Genomic DNA, 17,900 nt, shown 5'->3' on the forward strand with positions numbered 1-17,900 from the left:
GGGGTGGGGGTGGGGGGGCAGGGCACCTGTCAAGGGGTAGGGCTACCCATGCGGCCCTCAACAGTTTGCTAAAACTCAGTAAACATCCCTTCACCCAAAATAATTGCCCACCCCTGGGCTAGAGTGAGGTTTCCTAACAGGTGCATTTAACATTGATGCCTTTGATTTAGAGGATTTCTGGGGGAGATGGAGAATGCCAGGTGAGACGTATCAGACAATCTGGGGCTGGATTGGGTATTCAAACCTGCCCCTGGTTTATTTCTATCACCTACCACTGCTATTCCATCCCCACACCCTCTGGTCACTTTTTACCACTGGACTGTGCTCTACGACCTCACTCCAGGCTTCATTGTAGAAATCAAGACTGCAGCCTTTTCAAACAGGGTTTGTACTTTCACAGTCTATGGCACACAGGATGAGATCACATCTTCCTTTTCCCATGAAGTGGTGCCCAATAAGGAGAGGACATGAGGAACCCTCCACCCTACCTCCCTGCATCTTAGCCCCAACTCTGGCAGTTCCAGGCCTTGACTTTCCTGGATTAAGGTCACACTAGCCACTTCACAGATGAGGCAAAGCCTTTCCCAGTTGAGTGCCAGGAGACTGTATAGCTCTGCAAAACAAACCCCACCAAGAGTTCCAGCACATAGAGTGCCTTAACAGACAAAAGTCATCCCTGTAGTCTGAAATGAATGGCAGTTCTAGGTCATTACCAGGTTGGGCAGGGCAATCATCATGAAGGTGTTTCTGGGCCAGATGTGAAGGTAATTTGGTTCCATGGCAAACTGAAAGAGAATGGAAGATTTTTCAGCACCTCATTAGCAAGCTCATTACCAAAGAATCAGCACTGCAGAAGGGCAAGCAGAAGAATATGGTAAAGTTTCAGCAAGGAGGGGCTTCTTCTTCATTCCCAACCCACTCACTCCTGCTGTTACCTTCTTTCTCTACCAGTACAAAAGCCATACAGCCCCCTTAGACCAGCCCTTGGAATCACCATCTCCTGCCTTCTTAGCTAGTGCAGCAATTCCTTTCTTTTTCCTTCAATATACAAGATGATTGCAAGATCCCTCCCATACAAGAAGCTGACAGTTCAGGGGAAGGTACATCTAATCCCAAGCAGTGGAGGGAGAGAAGAGTGCAAGGAAGAAAGCTGATAGTCTATGGTCAGTTGTGGTCCCATAAATGCTATAACATGTGCTCCAGGAATTTTCAGGCATGGAGCAGAATGCAGGTATCCACTATGTGTGCTGTTAGCCCTTTGCAAATGAGGAATTGCATTATTCTACAATCAGTGGTAAAACAAAGGCAAATGGAAGCATCACCATTGCCTATAATCAGGAGTTAAAAGTTTGCTCCTTCAAGAGATTTAACCCATGGGAAGGTTAGAGTACTTTCAATGAAGGTATCTATTGAAATTTCACTGCAGTCAATATTCAGAGGACAATGGGGGTAAAATTGCAAGCTGCTTCTTGAGCCCACATTGCTCATGACTTTCAACCCAAGTAATTATTTTGTGCAAAAGTAAATGATGTGCATCTTCAACAGAAAAGGCCTGTCTGCTGCTTCATCTCTGTGTACACAAAGGCCCCAAATTTTCTAGAGAGCTGAGTCTGCTACAGACCCACAGTCTAGAATTTATATAAAAATACCAGTCTAGCCCTTGTGTTCATACAGTTTGCCTTGAAAACATGAAACATGGCAGTCATGTCCACCTGAATTTGCAAGGAGCCTGAAACAATGGCTCTGAGAGGAAGGAACAGCCTCTTTCACCCTTGAGAGCCAACTTTCTTAGCAAGGATTTCCCCAAGGGCTGCTGCAGCAGGGATTTCATGTACTGGGGCTAGGGAACACTAACATCATAGCAGAGCACAGGGCAGAGCTTACTTACATCTCCATCCCTGGGGGGGATAGTTAGCTCCATGTAGCCATGAGGAATATACTCATGGCTGTAGTTAAAACGCGTTTGCCTCATGAACTGCTTCCTGACTGTCGAAAAGGCTCCATCGCATCCCACTATGAGGTCACAAGTGATTTCCAGAGTTGTTTCATCACATCTGAAAAACCAGAGAAATCGGGTGGAATAATGCTGTTTCTTTTGGACTTTTAGCAAGAAATGATCACAGCCCCAGGGGCCTTGCACTTTGCTGCTGAGGTCCTACGCCTATTCTTTGACTGGACCTTCCACACCATTTTATCTTTTATGGTGTGAGCTGGCTGCCTGCTCGATGCTAGTAGATAAGATCAGGGCTGGGACGCAGAATTATACCGGAGGTTGTGAAAATTGGTGTGTGTAAAATAATGAGAGATTTGCATCAACTATCTCAGTTATGGAGTGGAAACAGAGATTGCTGACACCAGCAGGTGAGTCTGCCCTATGTGTAACAGTGTTCACTGTTACAGGACTACACTGGTCTAACATAGTCATGCTCTGTCACTAGCTTGGGAGTCCAGCCTGTTTGTTTGGGATTCTTCAACACTTTTAAAAGTCAAGTCAGCCTTTCTTGAAACTAGTGCTGAGCAAGGAGTCCCTCTGGAGGTAAAAAGCTGTATACAAGCCCTCATTATTTTCAGACACGACAGGAAACACCAGAGACTTGTTAGAGTTTCTAGTGCAAAGGCCTGCAATTGTAATGAATACTCAGCCCATTTTCCTCCTTCACATACCCCTGCTTATTGTCTCCTTACACACAGCTGGAACAATCTGTAGTTGAATAATCTCACAGACACTTCGGCACAATGGCCACTAAAATTTTGTAAGAGGAAATGCATCAGAAATCAGGTGGACTGGTTCTATTCAAATAACATTGGGCTACAATTCAAATCAGCCTCTGGAGAAACAGTCTACCCCAGACTACCCCAGACAGCTTGAAATCAAGCACAGTCCTGGCAGAAACATCTGTTACTTGCAGAAATTACTAACATATGTCTGGTCTATTGCTGATTGAATTTTGGTTGATGAAGTTGCTTTGGCTCTCTCTAAACTCTTCATGAAAGGGCTGACATGTCTGATTCTTTGTAAAACTGATGCCAATTGTCAGTTCAAAAACAACGAAACTGTTTTGAAATGGCCTGCCCTAGTTGTTTGAGTTTTGATTAATAAGTAAGCAAAAACTAAAGGAAGACAGCACTTGGAGGTCGTGCTGTGGGTTACCTTTGTATAGTTAATGTCCCTGATTCAGCACTGCACTGGCAAAGCTTGTGTTCAAAGTACAGCTTAGTATTGGGATACTTCTCAGCAGCTGCAAAAAGAAAAGATGTTTAAAGGTAAAGATGAAATTCACCTGCACAAATAACCCCGGTCAATCTTTTAGGATACTGAGACTTTCATTTTTAGAACAAATTAGATCCTTTTTAATAGGAGTGTGGTGCAAGGTGTGACAGCTGTGTTTTCATAGATTTCATAGACATTAGGGCTGGAAGGGACCTCGGAAGATCATCAAGTCCAGCCCCCTGCCCAAAGGGCAGGAAGTCAGCTGGGGTCATAGGATCCCAGCAAGATAAGCATCCAGTTTCCTCTTGAAGGTGTTCAATGTAGGCGCTTGAACCAACTCCAGTGGCAGACTGTTCCAGACCTTGGGGGCTCGGACAGTAAAGAAATTCTTCCTTATGTCCAGCCTGAAACGGTCTTGTAGTAGTTTATGACCATTCGACCTAGTCATCCCTTGGGGCGCTCTGGTGAACAAACGTTCCCCCAGATACTGGTGGTCACCCCTGATAAACTTGTAGGTGGCCATCAGATCACCCCTGAGCCTGCGCTTTTCCAGGCTAAAGAGCCCCAGGGCTCTCAGCCTGTCATCGTAGGGTCTGCTTCCCTGACCTCTGATCATGCGCATGGCTCTTCTCTGGACTCTCTCAAGCTTCTCCACATCCTTTTTGAATTGTGGAGCCCAAAACTGGACGCAGTACTCCAGCTGCGGCCTCACTAAGGCCGAGTACAAGGGGAGAATGACATCCCGGGATTTGCTTGAGAAGCATCTATGGATGCAAGCCAGCGTTTTGGTCGCTTTACTAGCTGCAGCATCACATTGCAGGCTCATGTTCATCTTGTGGTCAATGATGACCCCCAAGTCTCTTTCTTGCATAGTGCTAGCCAACATAGCACTGCCGAGCCTATAAGGATGCTGCGGGTTTTTTTTCCCAAGGTGGAGAACCTTGCATTTATCGGCGTTGAACACCATCAGATTCTCATCCGCCCACTTGCTGAGCCTGTCCAGGTCAGCCTGGATCACCCGCCTGTCTTCTGGTGTGGATGCTTTGCCCCAAAGTTTGGTGTCATCGGCGAATTTGGCCAGTCCGCTTCTGACTCCAGTGTCCACATCATTAATGAAGATGTTGAACAGTATGGGTCCAAGGACAGAGCCTTGGGGGACCCCACTGGTCACAGGACACCATGATGAGTGACTTCCATCAATTACTACCCTTTGGGTCCGACCCCGGAGCCAATTTTCCAGCCAGTAGATTGTGGAGGACCCAAGGCGACAATTGGCCAGTTTCTCCAAGAGGTGATCGTGGGAAACCAGATCGAAGGCTTTTTTGAAGTTAAGATATATGACATCAATCTCTTCTCCCTTGTCCAGGTGATAGGTCACCTGGTTGTAGAAGGAAATGAGATTGGTCAAGCAAGACCTACCTGTGACAAACCCGTGCTGGCTATCCCTTAAGATGTTGGCGTCAGCCAGTCCATTAAGGATGGCCTCTTTAATATTGGTTTAATCTTGTGAGAAGATATTTAGAAGTGCAACAGATCATAGAATCATAGAAAATTTAGGGTTGGAAGGGACCTCAGGAGGTCGTCTAGCCCAGCCCACTTCTCAAAGCAGGACCATCCACAGCTAGATCATCCCAGCCAAAGCTTTGTCCAGCTGGATCTTAAAAACCTCCAAGGATGGAGATTCCACAGCCTCTATGGGCAACCTGTTCCAGTGTTTTACTACCCTCCTAGTGAGAAAGTTCTTCCTAATATCTAACCTAAATTTCCCTTGCTGCAACTCAGTGGCGATGCATGGGGGGTGCATGGAGGTGCACGTGTACCCCATGAGAGCACCAGTGCTCTCCCTATCAGGCCGCACTCCCTGTTTAGCCAGCGGGCAGGGGAGCAGACAGGAGCACCAGTGCTCCCCCTGAGGCTGCACCACTTCTGGAAGTGGCTGTGGGACTTCTGGAAGTGACTGCGGAAGTGGTGCGGACACTTTTTGGTGAGTGAGATCGGCCATGGGCCCCCCAACCCCCGATCAATGGGATCAGCCTCTGGGGGACCCCCCCCAGTCGCTGACTGGTGTCAAGGAGGGCACATACCTGCCATGACTCAAGAGGCACCAGTCACCAATGCTGCAACTTGAGATCGTTGCTCTTTGATCTGTCATCTGCTACCACTGAGAACAGCCTAGCTCCATCCTCTTTTGAAACTCTACTCAGCCTTCTCCTTTTTAGACTAAATAAGCCCAGTTCCCACAGCTTGTCCTCATAAGTCATGTGCCCTAGGCCCCTCAACATTTTTGTTGTCCTCCACTGGACTCTCTCCAATTTGTCCACATCCTTTCTGTAGTGGAGGTCTCAAAACTGAACATAGTACTCCAGATGTGGCCTCACCAGTGCCGAATAGAGGGGAATAATCACTTCCTTGGATCTCCTGGCAACACAGCTACCAATGCAGCCCAGTATGCTGTTAGCCTTCTTGGTAACAAGGGTACACTGCTGGCTCATATTCAGATCATTGTCCACTGTAACCCCCAGGTCCTTTTATGCAGAGCTGGTGCCCAGCCAGTCAGCCCCTAGCCTGTACTGGTGCCTGGGATTGTTTCGTCCTAAGTGCAGGACTTTACTCGTGTCCTTGTTGAACCTCATGAGATTCCTTTTGGTCCAATCCTCCAATTTGTCTAGGTCACTGTGAATCCTAGCTCTACCCTCCAGTGCATCTACTACTCCCACCAGCTTGGCATCATCTGCAAACTTGCTGAGGGTGCAGTCTATGCCATCTTCCAGGTCATTGATGATGACATTGAACAAAACTGACCCCAGGACTGACCCCGGTGCACTCCACTTGAAACCAGCTGCCAACTAGATATTGAGCTATTGATTATTACCTTCTGAGTCCAATGTTCCAGCCCATTTTCTATCCACCTTACAGTCCATTCATGTAGCCCAGTGGTTCTCAACCTTTGGAAGCTTACGTACCCCCTGCCGATCAACATGGCAAAAGTGAAATCGGAAGACTGACCATGGCACTTCTGGTTTCACCACTGTGAGCCAAATCCCACTTCTTCATGGACCACGGCCCAGGGCAGCCTGTACGGGACCTCCTTCCCTGTCCCCCGGCACACAGATGCCAGGGAGTGAAAGCTCTGGCGACACAGATGTGGTGGGCAGGACGGCGGCCGAAACTTCTGGCCCAAACAGGCAAAGACACCTCCAACCCACCGGGTGAGAGGGCAGGCCAAACTCAAAACACAGCACCTGCATACCCCCTGCCCGTGTCTCATGTATCCACAGGGGTACGCGTACCACAGGTTGAGAAACACTGATCTAGCCCATACTTTCTTAGCTTGCCTGCGAGAATGTTGTGTGAGACCACATCAAACTACCTTGGGAAAGTATTTGTATTCACCAAAATAATCATAATTTCCAAAACAACTTCATGGATACTATTCCATGATAAACATTATCAGCCAAAATCTGGGCCTGCAGCTAGTGGGAGACACAGGCAGGCACCTGTCAGCCAAACCTGGCATGCAGCTGGATGGATTATGGAGAGATACCTTTTAACACATGCAAGTTCTTATTTTTTACTCTGATAATGCACCAATAATTGAAACTTGGAGGGTAGTTGTGTCTGTTCTCTTTCATTTAAGATGCTTGCGAGAAATCCTTGAGCTCATTTGTTGATCCAGGTTAACTGAGACAATAGAATCTCCCACCAGATCAGGGATCTGAACTGTGTAAGGAGAGGAAGTTCCTCTGAATATTATTTTAATGGAGCCGTGTGTGAAATAAAAGCAGGAGAAACAGCAGGAGACTAAGTAGGAATCAAGCACCAGATGGTCACAGAAACATTGGTTAGCACAATCCTGGGAAAAGTCTAAAGACATGAGCTTTGGGGTTAACTACTGGATGAAAGCCAGTAGGTTTAGTTTTGGAGGTGTGAGCAAAACCACTATCTGCCATTGTATGATTCCTCCTGTGTTCAAGGAAACAGGACTTTGTACCTTCTTTGTATGTAAATAGGATTGCACCAAAGAAATGCCTGACTCCATCAGCAATTCCTCCTCTTAAATTAATCAACACACAGGACCCCAAGTTTTAAATGGCCCTCAGGTTAGAAAGAGGTAGCAATAATTCTTTCCTATTAAATGTTGTTAAATGTATTAAATGCATTCCATGCTGCATTTTATTTTGACTCAGTACAGTTGAAACACTGAAGAGATGGGGTTTAAGGTTGCTTATACTCTTTAATCTCCCATTATCAGTATTCAGTAAACTTCTCATCTATAGTTTTTGCTTCCCTATGCATTAGGAGGCCATATCAGGCCTTTGATGTTGTATTTAAAAATAATTCTTAAAACAAATTTGTATATCAGGTCCATAGACGTTTGTTTTAAATGCTGCTGCTGGTTTCTTTCATAAAATCCTAAAATGATTTTTTTCAAGTTAGCATCGATCTAGAGAAAAAGCTTAGAAAAAGAATTACATCCCAATTTTCAAGAGTATCTACTAATTCCAGGCACCTAATCTGAGACAATATTAGGCATCCAACATTCAGCAGCCACATTTATAAAGTTGGATCCTACTCCTCCTTGTCCCAGTTTATTCACCCATAAAGTGTGCATAACATTTATTTGTCAAACCAGGGTGTCATGGAGTTAATGTTTGTCAAATGCTTTACTGTCCTTGCATAAAAAGGACTCTAATTTACTTTTAATACTTATTTGTGTTATCAGAGGTACATATTAGGATATAGTTACAGATACTCAAAGTCAATTTTTAGTACCACAGTAGACCCAGAACTCTTGGAGAAGCTGCACTTTCAAAAAAAAATATGGTAAAAACTTAATTTTTTTTGGCTCAAACCCTAGATTTTTTAAAGTATGACAGTGAAGAGGGACTAGGAGTATTCAAAAAAGGCTAGAACACTTACCAGTTAACAGCTCTTTGTTTAAATTTGCTCTGTCCACGGACAGAATGTACTGCAAGAAAAATAGTGAATGTTTCTGAAGACTTTTTGCACAAAATATTAAACAGACAAGCACCAGTTCTTCCAAGTGTCTCCACATAAACATAACTTGCAAGCACTTCAGTCCCCCTGAAGTCAAAACACGTCTCCCACTCCACAGTGTCCTTTTCAGAGTGTGAACCCGTGATCTGGCCCTAGCAGTTCAGCAGTGGTCTACCTACTGTGGAGAAGGGATGGTGGGGAAACGGGGAGGAGGAATGTGGACGGAAGGGAGGATTAGAATAGGGAGGCAGACTGAATCTGGGGAAAGCAAGAAAGGACAGTGCAGTGGGACAAAGAGACTTGGAGACTGAGGGTGAGGGGTGGCTGAGAGAATAAGGCAGGGATGGGCAATTATTTCGGGTGAAGGGCTGCTTAATGAGTTTGGCAAGCCAATGAGGGCTGCATGGCAGGCAACCAGGGGCAGGTAAATATTAATTTTCTAAATTTTTTAGGGGCCCTGCAGGCCAGATAGAATGGCCCTGCAGGCTGCATTTTGCCTACCCCTGGAATAAGGGAATGTGATTGGCTGCAGGAAATTAAATCTATATTTAGATGATTGGCCTGTCAGAACTACACCATTGGGACAATTTTTGTGAGGGCTTAAGGGAGTAAAGATATTTATTTTATAGTTACAAAAAAATAAATTACATGGTTACTTGGCTGCACTAGTGGCTCCATCAGCCAAAAATCTGGGAAGCATTCTATTACCTAATGCTGATGATGTGCAATGTATGAAATAAATAGAGTCCATCCACTGAGGACTTCACACTGTTACAGCATGGCTTTACCAAGAGCAGAAGCAATGGAAAATCCATGGCGGGGGGGAGGGAGGGGTAACCTGGAGTTTTTCCAAGGATGCTGTGAATTTCCTCCTAGTGGGAATCGTTTAACTCATCAGTTCTCAACCAGTGGGTCCATGGCCCCCTGGGGGGCTGCAAACAGTTTTAGGGGGTTAATGCCTGAGGGTCGAGGAGGCAGGAGAGCAGCACTTGGGTGCCAGCTGCTTCCAGGCGGAGGGCTTGGGCCAGGTGCTCTTCATGTTGGACTTCTGCTGGCTGAGCCTGGCACTGTGTGAGCTGCAAAAGCAGGTGGCAAGCTGCACAGTGCTGTCAGTGCAGCAGCTCAGCCCGCTCTTTGAGTGCACCTTCTCGTGTGCACCTGCCACAGCACTGCACTCTACTCCTGCCTGGGGCAGGGGGGGGCATAGGTAACACGTGGGGCTTTGAGGGGGCACACCCCCACTTAGATTTCTGCACCCATAGTGGGCACAGCCTGGCTGGACCACCACGGGCAGAAGCCACCTTCATGGTCCAGTAGGCAGGAACCAGTGCAGGAAGGCAGAGCAGGATGGTGAGCCTTGTTGCCACCGTCGCTGCTGGGACCTACACACCAGCTGCACCACCAGCAGTACAACGAGTAATGAACTGGCGGGGCAGTGCTGCCCTTACCTCCTTCGGCTGCAGGATGGGAGATGGGGTGGGAGGCAGCATGGGTGGCCTAAGGGGAGCTGGGGGGCAGTGGGGCAGGGGCTGCAGGTTGGGAGGAGGGGCACTGGCAAGGCTAGGGGGCTGTGGGTTGTGAGTGAGGGGCACCAGCAGGGCCAGGGGACTGCAGGTCAGAAATGAGGTGGGACTCAAGTCCAGAAAGGTTGAGAACCACTGCTTTAATTCATGTTCTGTGTGTAATTACTACAGGCTCAGTGATCTCAAGTAAAGGACCTGACTCAAAGCTAGATCTGGGGAAAGTTGTAAGAAGGAAAATACCTGGTGTTTTGTCCCATAGGGAATGGAATACTTTTTGCCAGAAGGTGTGTGTATTCTCCTTGCAAACATGGGAATGCCTTTGGACACAATCTGCAATCAGAAGGAAAAAGTTTTAGGTGTCTCAGACTCCTGTTAACAGGCCCATTGAATGCAATGGAACAGATTGCTCAGGAGATATGTTACCTGGCTTCAGGCAACATGTGAGGTGTTGCACTCTGAAACTAGTTTGCCCTTTAGTGAGTTACTAAGGAAACATTTACAGTTACAGACGTAAAACCACCACATTTCACTAGGGTGACCATTGGCCCTGCTTTATACCAGACCATCCAGTTTTTAAACATTTTGCCCCCTGTCTGTTTCTGAATGAGGAACGGACAGCAAAAAGTCCTGTTTTTCAGTTCTTGTCAATCATTTGTCTTTGTGATTCTGTAAGCCTGAATGCCTGGAGTTTTAGACCGTAGCCAGCCTTCAAGTGGGGCTGGGCTTCGAGTCAGGCCAGGGGCTGAGAGTTTTTTTGCAAGTGCATGCCCTGAGCCAAAGTCTCCTGTAGCATCTACCTTCACTGTAGAAGTGTACCTTCACTGGGCTTTAAAGCAGGCAGAAGGCAGGGTAGAGATGCACCTTATAGACTAACTACAGTTGAAATTATATATACAGCCAAGCTTTTGTAAGGTGATTCTGTGAGCTTCAGCTCACAAAAACCTTGTTATATATAGACAGACAGACAGACTTTGGTTAGTCTATAGGGTGCAAATCTCCCGTGCCTTCTACCTGACTTAAGCCTACTACGGCTAACTGTGTCTCTTTAAAGAACACCTTAAACTTGAGCATCTATGGGAGAATCCAGATCTCAAGCTGGATGTCTGGGGCCTAGGCATGGAAGTCAGTCCTCCTGTACTACTTCTGGATACCACTTTAGTCTCCTGGCTCACTTCTACTGACTTCTATCACTCCTGCCCTTACTCCTTCTGGAAGGGAGAAAAGAATGAAAAATAAGGAGAAGCAATGTCATGAGGAGCAGCTCTGTCTCCCATACAGCTGTCTGATGGTTTTCCAGAACAAGCACAGTGTATCTGTAGATCTCCTGATCTGACAAAAACCCAGCAGAGTCCTAACTGCATAATATTAGTGTGGTCCTTGCTGGTGTTTCTGTGCCTTGGTTCCAGTGCCAGGCAGCAGAGCAAGGTGTCAGCTCCTGGCATACTGTGGAAGGTGATGTTACCCCTGCTTTTGCGGAGATCTTTCACATCTCATAGAGACAGCCTCGGGATGACAGCTATGGCTTCCCCTTGGGACTTCAGCCTGTTTCTAGTCAAAGAGCAATCAACATTATACACCAGCACTTAACTGGAAAGGCCATCAAGCTTAAAAAGAAAAGGTGGCTACCTGCTCTTCCATTCCAATGGCTTTGAGGGCCTGGCGTCCCCTGTAAGACAGTGCCAAATTAATGCTTCTGCCACGGGTGACTTTGGCAACACGAATATCTGCAACAAAATAGAAACTGTGGTTAGTTACTGGGGCATTGATGGCTCATGCACAAGAGCCAATGGCTGTGCACATGGAACATACTCTAGATGTCAGATTCAAAACACAGCTTTCAGCAGCACTGAGGCAGGCCATTTTAGCTGCATAGAAGTGAGAAAACCAAGCTCAGGTTTCTGCCACAGCTTGAACGCTCCCCACTAAAGCCAGCTGCAGGGGTTAGCTCTAGTGCTGCCCTGCCTGCAATTCTGCATGTGAGCTGAGGGGCTTTTCCCCCAGAGGAGGCCGCAGGACTTTTGCCAAGACTGTATTTTAGCCCTCCAAGTCCTTAAGGAGCACTTTTGTTCACCCTGCCCCAACACAGATCAATGGGATGCATTTCAGCAGGGGAGCAACTGCTACCTTTTTGCATGCTGAGTACAGCCTCAGTCTGTGACTAGTCTCATGCGGGGAGAGACTCAGCTACTTGCTATTAATCAGGATGGATTTAAGGCAAAGAATTGGATTTAAGGCAAAGAAAAGAATCCTGGGGATTTCAATAGGCTTTGTGGCAAGCCCTTAGGGCTTGAAAGTTTTCCTTCAGTACCTGAGGATCCAGCCTTGAGCCCCTATTCAGGCTCAATTTGCAAGTGCTCCCAAAGGCAGGCTACTGAGCATGGCCAGCTCAACTCCCTGCTTTACAAAACCTTGATTTTCCTATTGAAGAAACACAGGCTCTTCCGCCAGACCTGTAACACTGGATGGCAGCAGATAGTACCTCTCTGGAGGACAAACAGACTAGCAGTCCCTGGAGTGCCACAGGAGGTAATGCCAAGATTTGGGGTCACAGTGCAGATCAGCTTTGTCTAGTGCATGTACTGTAGTTGTTTCTGTAATCTCACAGATCATTAATATTTCTTTATTACTTCCATGTGCCTTGCATCTAAGAGAGGTATCAAAGACCCCTCCTAGACACCACCCAAACATTACTAGATCCACTTACTGGTTTGGATAAATTAGAATGATTCATTGTAACACATTAATTATGGGCCACATTAATCACCTTTTTCTGAGTTGTCTTCTCTTACAGAAGCGGAAGCTCATTCCTTCCACAGACCTCTACACAGATGAGTAATTTCAGGCCATTACATCATTTATGAAAAACAGAGCTCTCTCTTACAGTACAGACAAGGTTCGTTGGGTAAATGTGATATTTTTTATTAGACCAGCTAGTTGGAAAAAATTGTTCTTTGCAAGCTTGCAAGCACAAACACGCTTCTTCAGGCACAGGGAGAGTCTGCTGGTGTTATGTGTTTTCTATTCCACCATGAAGTGGAATAGAAGCCATGGAGCACAGATAGTGCTGAAGGTAGTGACTGAAGCCTACCGGGCCTTGGGGATGATGTACACAAGCCAAGAATATTGGGGCCTAAGCACAGCAGCCTGGTGAGTGTCCTGAATGTGAAAACTTGACCACAGCTGTGACAAACGGAAGCCCCAAAGGGAGCTAGAGAAAGGACAGCTTTTGAAAAGAGCTTCCTGAAGGAACCTTAAAGATGAAAGGAAGAAGGGCTCATAATAAGAAGGCAGCAGTATTTTGCTAGTGTAGGCCACAGGGAAGGAGCCACATCTGCCTCTCTACCAGTGTAGCAAAGAAATCAAGCTGCTAGAAGCCTGTCTAGCTCTTCTGAGGGTGACTGAACAGCACAAATAAGGCAACAAACAACAGAAGATTTTAGAGACATTTCCTCATTGGGTTTCTTCAGGCTCAGAGAAGCAGCTGCAGCTGAATGTTGCACAGGAAATAGCAAGCTGTGTTAATTACGCAGAATCACGGGGTGAGTTATGGGCCGCTCCTCTCAGAATTACCCCAAGTCAGGAGAGAGTTTCTCATCCTTTACATTCAGCAGATTAACATTTTGCACAAATTAGCAGGCAGTTCCTATTTTATAGTTTACGCAATGCCAGGAACTCTTATACTGCACCACTTTTCTGAGTACATTTGTTTCTCCAGCCACCTAGACAATCTTCTACAGGGCTGGCCCCATAAATTGCCAGGCCTGCTGCATTACACTGAGTGTGATGGGACCAAACTGTCATGGGCATTGGAGCAAATAGCAAGCTAACCTCAGCATTTGCTACTGTATTGGGTTCCACTTGCATTTGATTGACCTCCAGCAAAGCCCTTTGCTGCAGCAGTTAGATCTTCAGCCAATGACAGGACTTTGCAGTCTGTACTATTGATCAGACCGCTATGCAGAACAGCCAAGGCTGAGGGTAGAACTCATCATAGACTTTGTACTGTTGGGGGCTAGATTTGGAATGACTTTGGGGCCATTCGCATTTCAGTTTTCCACCCAAGTCTCTCAGTGAACCACAGTGACCTTCTCAGTGTGAGGCAGTGAGGGAAGGTAGTGGCAGTTTGGCACCAATTAATGGTATAACTCATTAAGGGGGGTATCTTTTACCAACACACTAGCACCCTTAGCCTTGTAACTGGACAACCTGCTGTGTCAGAGCAAACCAACAACTAAGAAGAGCCTGAAGTCCTGGGAGGTGAACCAGTGTTATTAACTGCTCTAGCAAGATAAGCACAGGTGTTCTATTGGATTAGGTGTTGGTAAAACATTTGTCACCATCCTTCATGTTTGGTGCCAGGCTGCAGCTCAGATCCAGTGCCATCTGACTGGTTATGTTTGTCCAGAGAACTCTGCATAAATGGTCTCATAAATTATATGACTATATTTCACATGCTCTAAGCGGCTGAATGCTAATGCTCTGTTTATTGAATCAGAAATTAAATTGTACCACTCATTGATGCAGTATTGCCATGAATATTAGAGAACAAGACTTCATCCCTACTCCTGTATTATTCATTAGTCTCTTCCCATGCACTTTGCCCATATGAGCCTCAGGAACTTGTATAAGTACATCTTGGAAGTGTAAATATATCTGCAAGTACGTATTTACACTTGGGAATATTACACTTGGGTATATTACACTTGGGAAAATGCCTTGGCAATAATGGGAATTCATTCACTAACTTAAGTACATCCAATTTTCTCTAATGCTTTCCAACTATGAAGCTTATTCACTGGTTACCTTTGCCACTAAATGACTTCAGCTAAAATCAAACTCTTTGATAAAAGAGGGCCTGTTTCCTTTAAAAGTTAAACATGCAACTTTTTGTGTGTGTGCAGTAACTTCCTCTCTCAGTATCATTGTGGTCGTCCACCTGGCACAGATGATGGTGAATTGGGTTCTCTAACCTTGCTACATGCTCAGTTTTTGCAGATACAGAAAGTCAGTGAATATTCCACAGCATTACATCAAATCACGTTTCTAATTTGGTGATTAATCTTTTATTTTATGGATCACAGTATTACGTGCACATATAAGTTCTAACAATGTCATTTTATGCAGGAAAGTTTAGAGTGAAAATGTTCTTTTTTTTTCAGACAGGCCCACAGCATCTGTTTCAGTTCCAGTCTGCTGTTCCTTTTTTTAACACTTCTCTGGTTGTGATGGAAATGATGTGATGAGCACAGTAATACTATAAATATAGTCAATCTGGGTTTACCTTCTCTTGCTTCAAAAACATCAACTTGGAACCCTCTTCTTGCAAAGAAACAGGCATTTAAAGCACCCACCTACAAAAGAGTCACCAAAGTATTCTACAGTTAGAGAACAATTTAGGTTGGATAGTTAATTTTAAGCACACAGCGCCACTAAAATACAGGTCCTTCTCAAGCAAAAGGGGACAATCATTTGATACGCAGATCATCAGGAAAAAGAACACACCTTGACAAAGCATCTGGGAGATCTCTTTAAGGCAGAATGTAGGGCATGATAGTCTCTAGGGTGCCACCCTACCCTGCCTTTTGCCTGATTTTGGACTAACATGGCTAACCACTTCTCTTCTCTTAAGAAAAAGATATGCAGAGTAAGAAGCCTCATTTTTCAAGTCCTCCAGCAAAGTCCTCAGATTAAATCACAGAAAAGTTTAGGGCCTGTCCATGGCTCAGGAAGAGCCCTGACTCAGCAGCAGAAGTATCTACACTAACACTGACCCGTGTGTATACACAAGGACTAGAAAGATTTTGCATCCATTGTGAAGATTCTATTTATCTACCTGGAGGGATATTGGGTGTTATAGGCTTCTCTTTTGAATTGACTCTCGGGAAGCTACACAGTATACAAGTTTGCCTAGAAATGCAAAGGCAAGTATATACCATATGTAGCATTTATACCATACCTTTGCCTGATTTCTATCTTTGTTTTCTGTCTACCCTTAACAAAGATGGCAATCTGGTATTTAGCTTAAGCTGCATTTCCTTCTACCCCAGACCTGAAGAAGGGCATTTTGTGAAGGCTTGTCTAACATCTCTCCCAACTCTGCAGTTGGGCTAATAGAAGAGATCACCAAAAAGCTCTTCCTTCTCACATATTTCTGGAACTATCGTGCCTATAACAACACTCCAAGCCTACTACTATCCGTAACACCAGTTTCCCACAGAAAACAGTAGTGCTTTTGGTACAAAGTCCTGGCTGCACAAACAATTGCACTGCCTTCCCCGGTCCTAACTCAACTAACTCCATATTTGTCCACAGGCTTCTAAAAAGGCAGGCAACGTAAAGCCAGTTAAAAAGTAGGACTGAGATTTAAACTCACTAGTTAAGCTCTTATCCTCTTGATTTACAAATCAAATTGCTGGCCACAAACAAGCAAATACCATGCAAAGGAGTAAGATAAAGCAGGCAAGGGAACTGGCTGCATTTCATAAGCCTAGATATTCTCCCCAGCAGTCACTTCCCTGCTCTATGGTGCATTTGCTTTCTGTGATAGAGTCTAGTTTTACCAGCTGTGGCTGGCTTCTATAATGATCTGCACATTTAAGGGCAAGCCAAAATTGACTGTATGTACAACCAAAACAAAAGCTCCTTCTATTACACCTCTTCCTGTTTTTATTCCTTGGTAAAAATAATACTGTTTTTATGAAAAGCACCACTCCCTCACATCGCATGGCCAGCAAATAGAATACAACCACAAGTGATACAAGAGTGCATTTCTTACCAAGCCCCCTCCAACGATGGCCACTTTTGTGTCCTGAACATCAGTAGAGTTCATGACTGCAGCAGTTGCTGTCTATAGTATGGTTTTCACTGTCTTCTGTGCCCAGAGGGAAGAGTATCTCTGCTCACTGTTACGCTCTACAAGATACAGCAGTCAGAGGGGAGGGGCAGTAGACGGCTGAGTCAACACACATTGATATCAGTTATGACCCTGTGACAAAGCTACACCAAGCCAAGGGCCTAACTCCTTTCAAGTACGTAGTGCCAATGTGATGTGATTTGCAGAGGGAAGTTGTAAACACAAAGGTGTCCCATCATGCATACTTTGTGCCTGTTGTGGACAAACAAATGTTTGGTGTATAAATATTTCTCATGCTTGTATCTCAAATGACTGGGATTTATACCAGTTTGGTTTCTGCTTAGCACTCAGCTAGCTCATAAAAACAAAGAAGCCTTTCCAGCAGTGAGGTGATAACTTCACAGATACCTCTCTCTGGGGAAGAACAGACCACTTGCTCCTCTTCCAAGGGTCCCATCCCAGTGTTCCCTTTCCACAGAAGCCATACACAGCTGCCAATGTTTTGGATGTCATTCTGCTTTGGAGCATAGGCCTGATGCCTAAATTACAAAGCTCCCTCCCCCCTGTGAGTAACACCATAGCAAGCCTTTGCTGCCTCTGCAATTTTTAGCATGCCTTTAAATCAAATTAATTGCTCCACCAAAAAAAAAAACCAACAAATTGCATGCAGCGACCTTTAAAGAGTGAAGCTAATCTGTTGACTCTCTTACCAAATCTGTTGACTCTCTTACCAATGTGCCCTCTGATAAATGACATATGGGAATTAAATTGTGTCCTTAGAAGTTTTGTTTACCCAAAACAAATAAGTATGTTTTCTTATCTAGGAATATAGAAGTTTAAGGCCAGGACAACATAAAGCCCTTTGCCACCTTACCAGTATGTACATCAACATCTATCATAATCAAACTGCTAAATTGCTGTATAGCAAATGAACACAGATTACAGTCTTTATAAACTATTTAGACCAGAGGTGGGCAAAATATGGCAGGATGAGCCGCTGCTGGAGGAAGAGGAGCTGAACAGCACCCAGGCTGCTGCAGCTGCACCAGAAGCAGCCCCTTCGGTAAGCTGTGTGCTCTGGCTGTGTCCAGGCCAGCAAGCATGGGCAGGAACATGGCGCAGGCTACCCTGGGTTGGGCTCCACCCCATGTGGAGTGCCACGGGGGCAGCCATGGACCACACCACCCAGACAAGTTCAGCTGTATGCTCCCCCTCTTCTCTCCCACATCCAGCTCCCAGGACCTAGCACCCAGGCAGCCCCCCCCCCCCACACACATACACCCCCCCATACATCCCCCACAGGGCAGAGGCATGC

At 45.6% G+C, this 17,900-nt stretch overlaps 1 protein-coding gene across 1 annotated transcript in view; it reads right to left on the reverse strand.

The window, feature by feature from the left end:
- KMO (kynurenine 3-monooxygenase) overlaps positions 1–16,645 on the reverse strand; it is a 28,049-nt gene extending 11,404 nt beyond the window's left edge. Inside the window, exons 1-8 of the mRNA XM_006022059.3 lie at positions 16,508–16,645; positions 15,014–15,083; positions 11,359–11,456; positions 9,973–10,062; positions 8,132–8,180; positions 3,152–3,239; positions 1,889–2,054; positions 714–785 (exon numbers count right to left, since the gene is read on the reverse strand). Of these exons, the coding sequence (XP_006022121.1) occupies positions 714–785; positions 1,889–2,054; positions 3,152–3,239; positions 8,132–8,180; positions 9,973–10,062; positions 11,359–11,456; positions 15,014–15,083; positions 16,508–16,561 (687 nt within the window). The 5' untranslated portion in view covers positions 16,562–16,645. The remainder of the gene's footprint in view (positions 1–713; positions 786–1,888; positions 2,055–3,151; positions 3,240–8,131; positions 8,181–9,972; positions 10,063–11,358; positions 11,457–15,013; positions 15,084–16,507) is intronic.
- Positions 16,646–17,900: the final 1,255 nt, after the last annotated feature.

Source organism: Alligator sinensis, unplaced genomic scaffold, assembly GCF_000455745.1.
Source record: "Alligator sinensis unplaced genomic scaffold, ASM45574v1 scaffold566_1, whole genome shotgun sequence".
Classification (NCBI taxonomy): domain Eukaryota; kingdom Metazoa; phylum Chordata; order Crocodylia; family Alligatoridae; genus Alligator; species Alligator sinensis.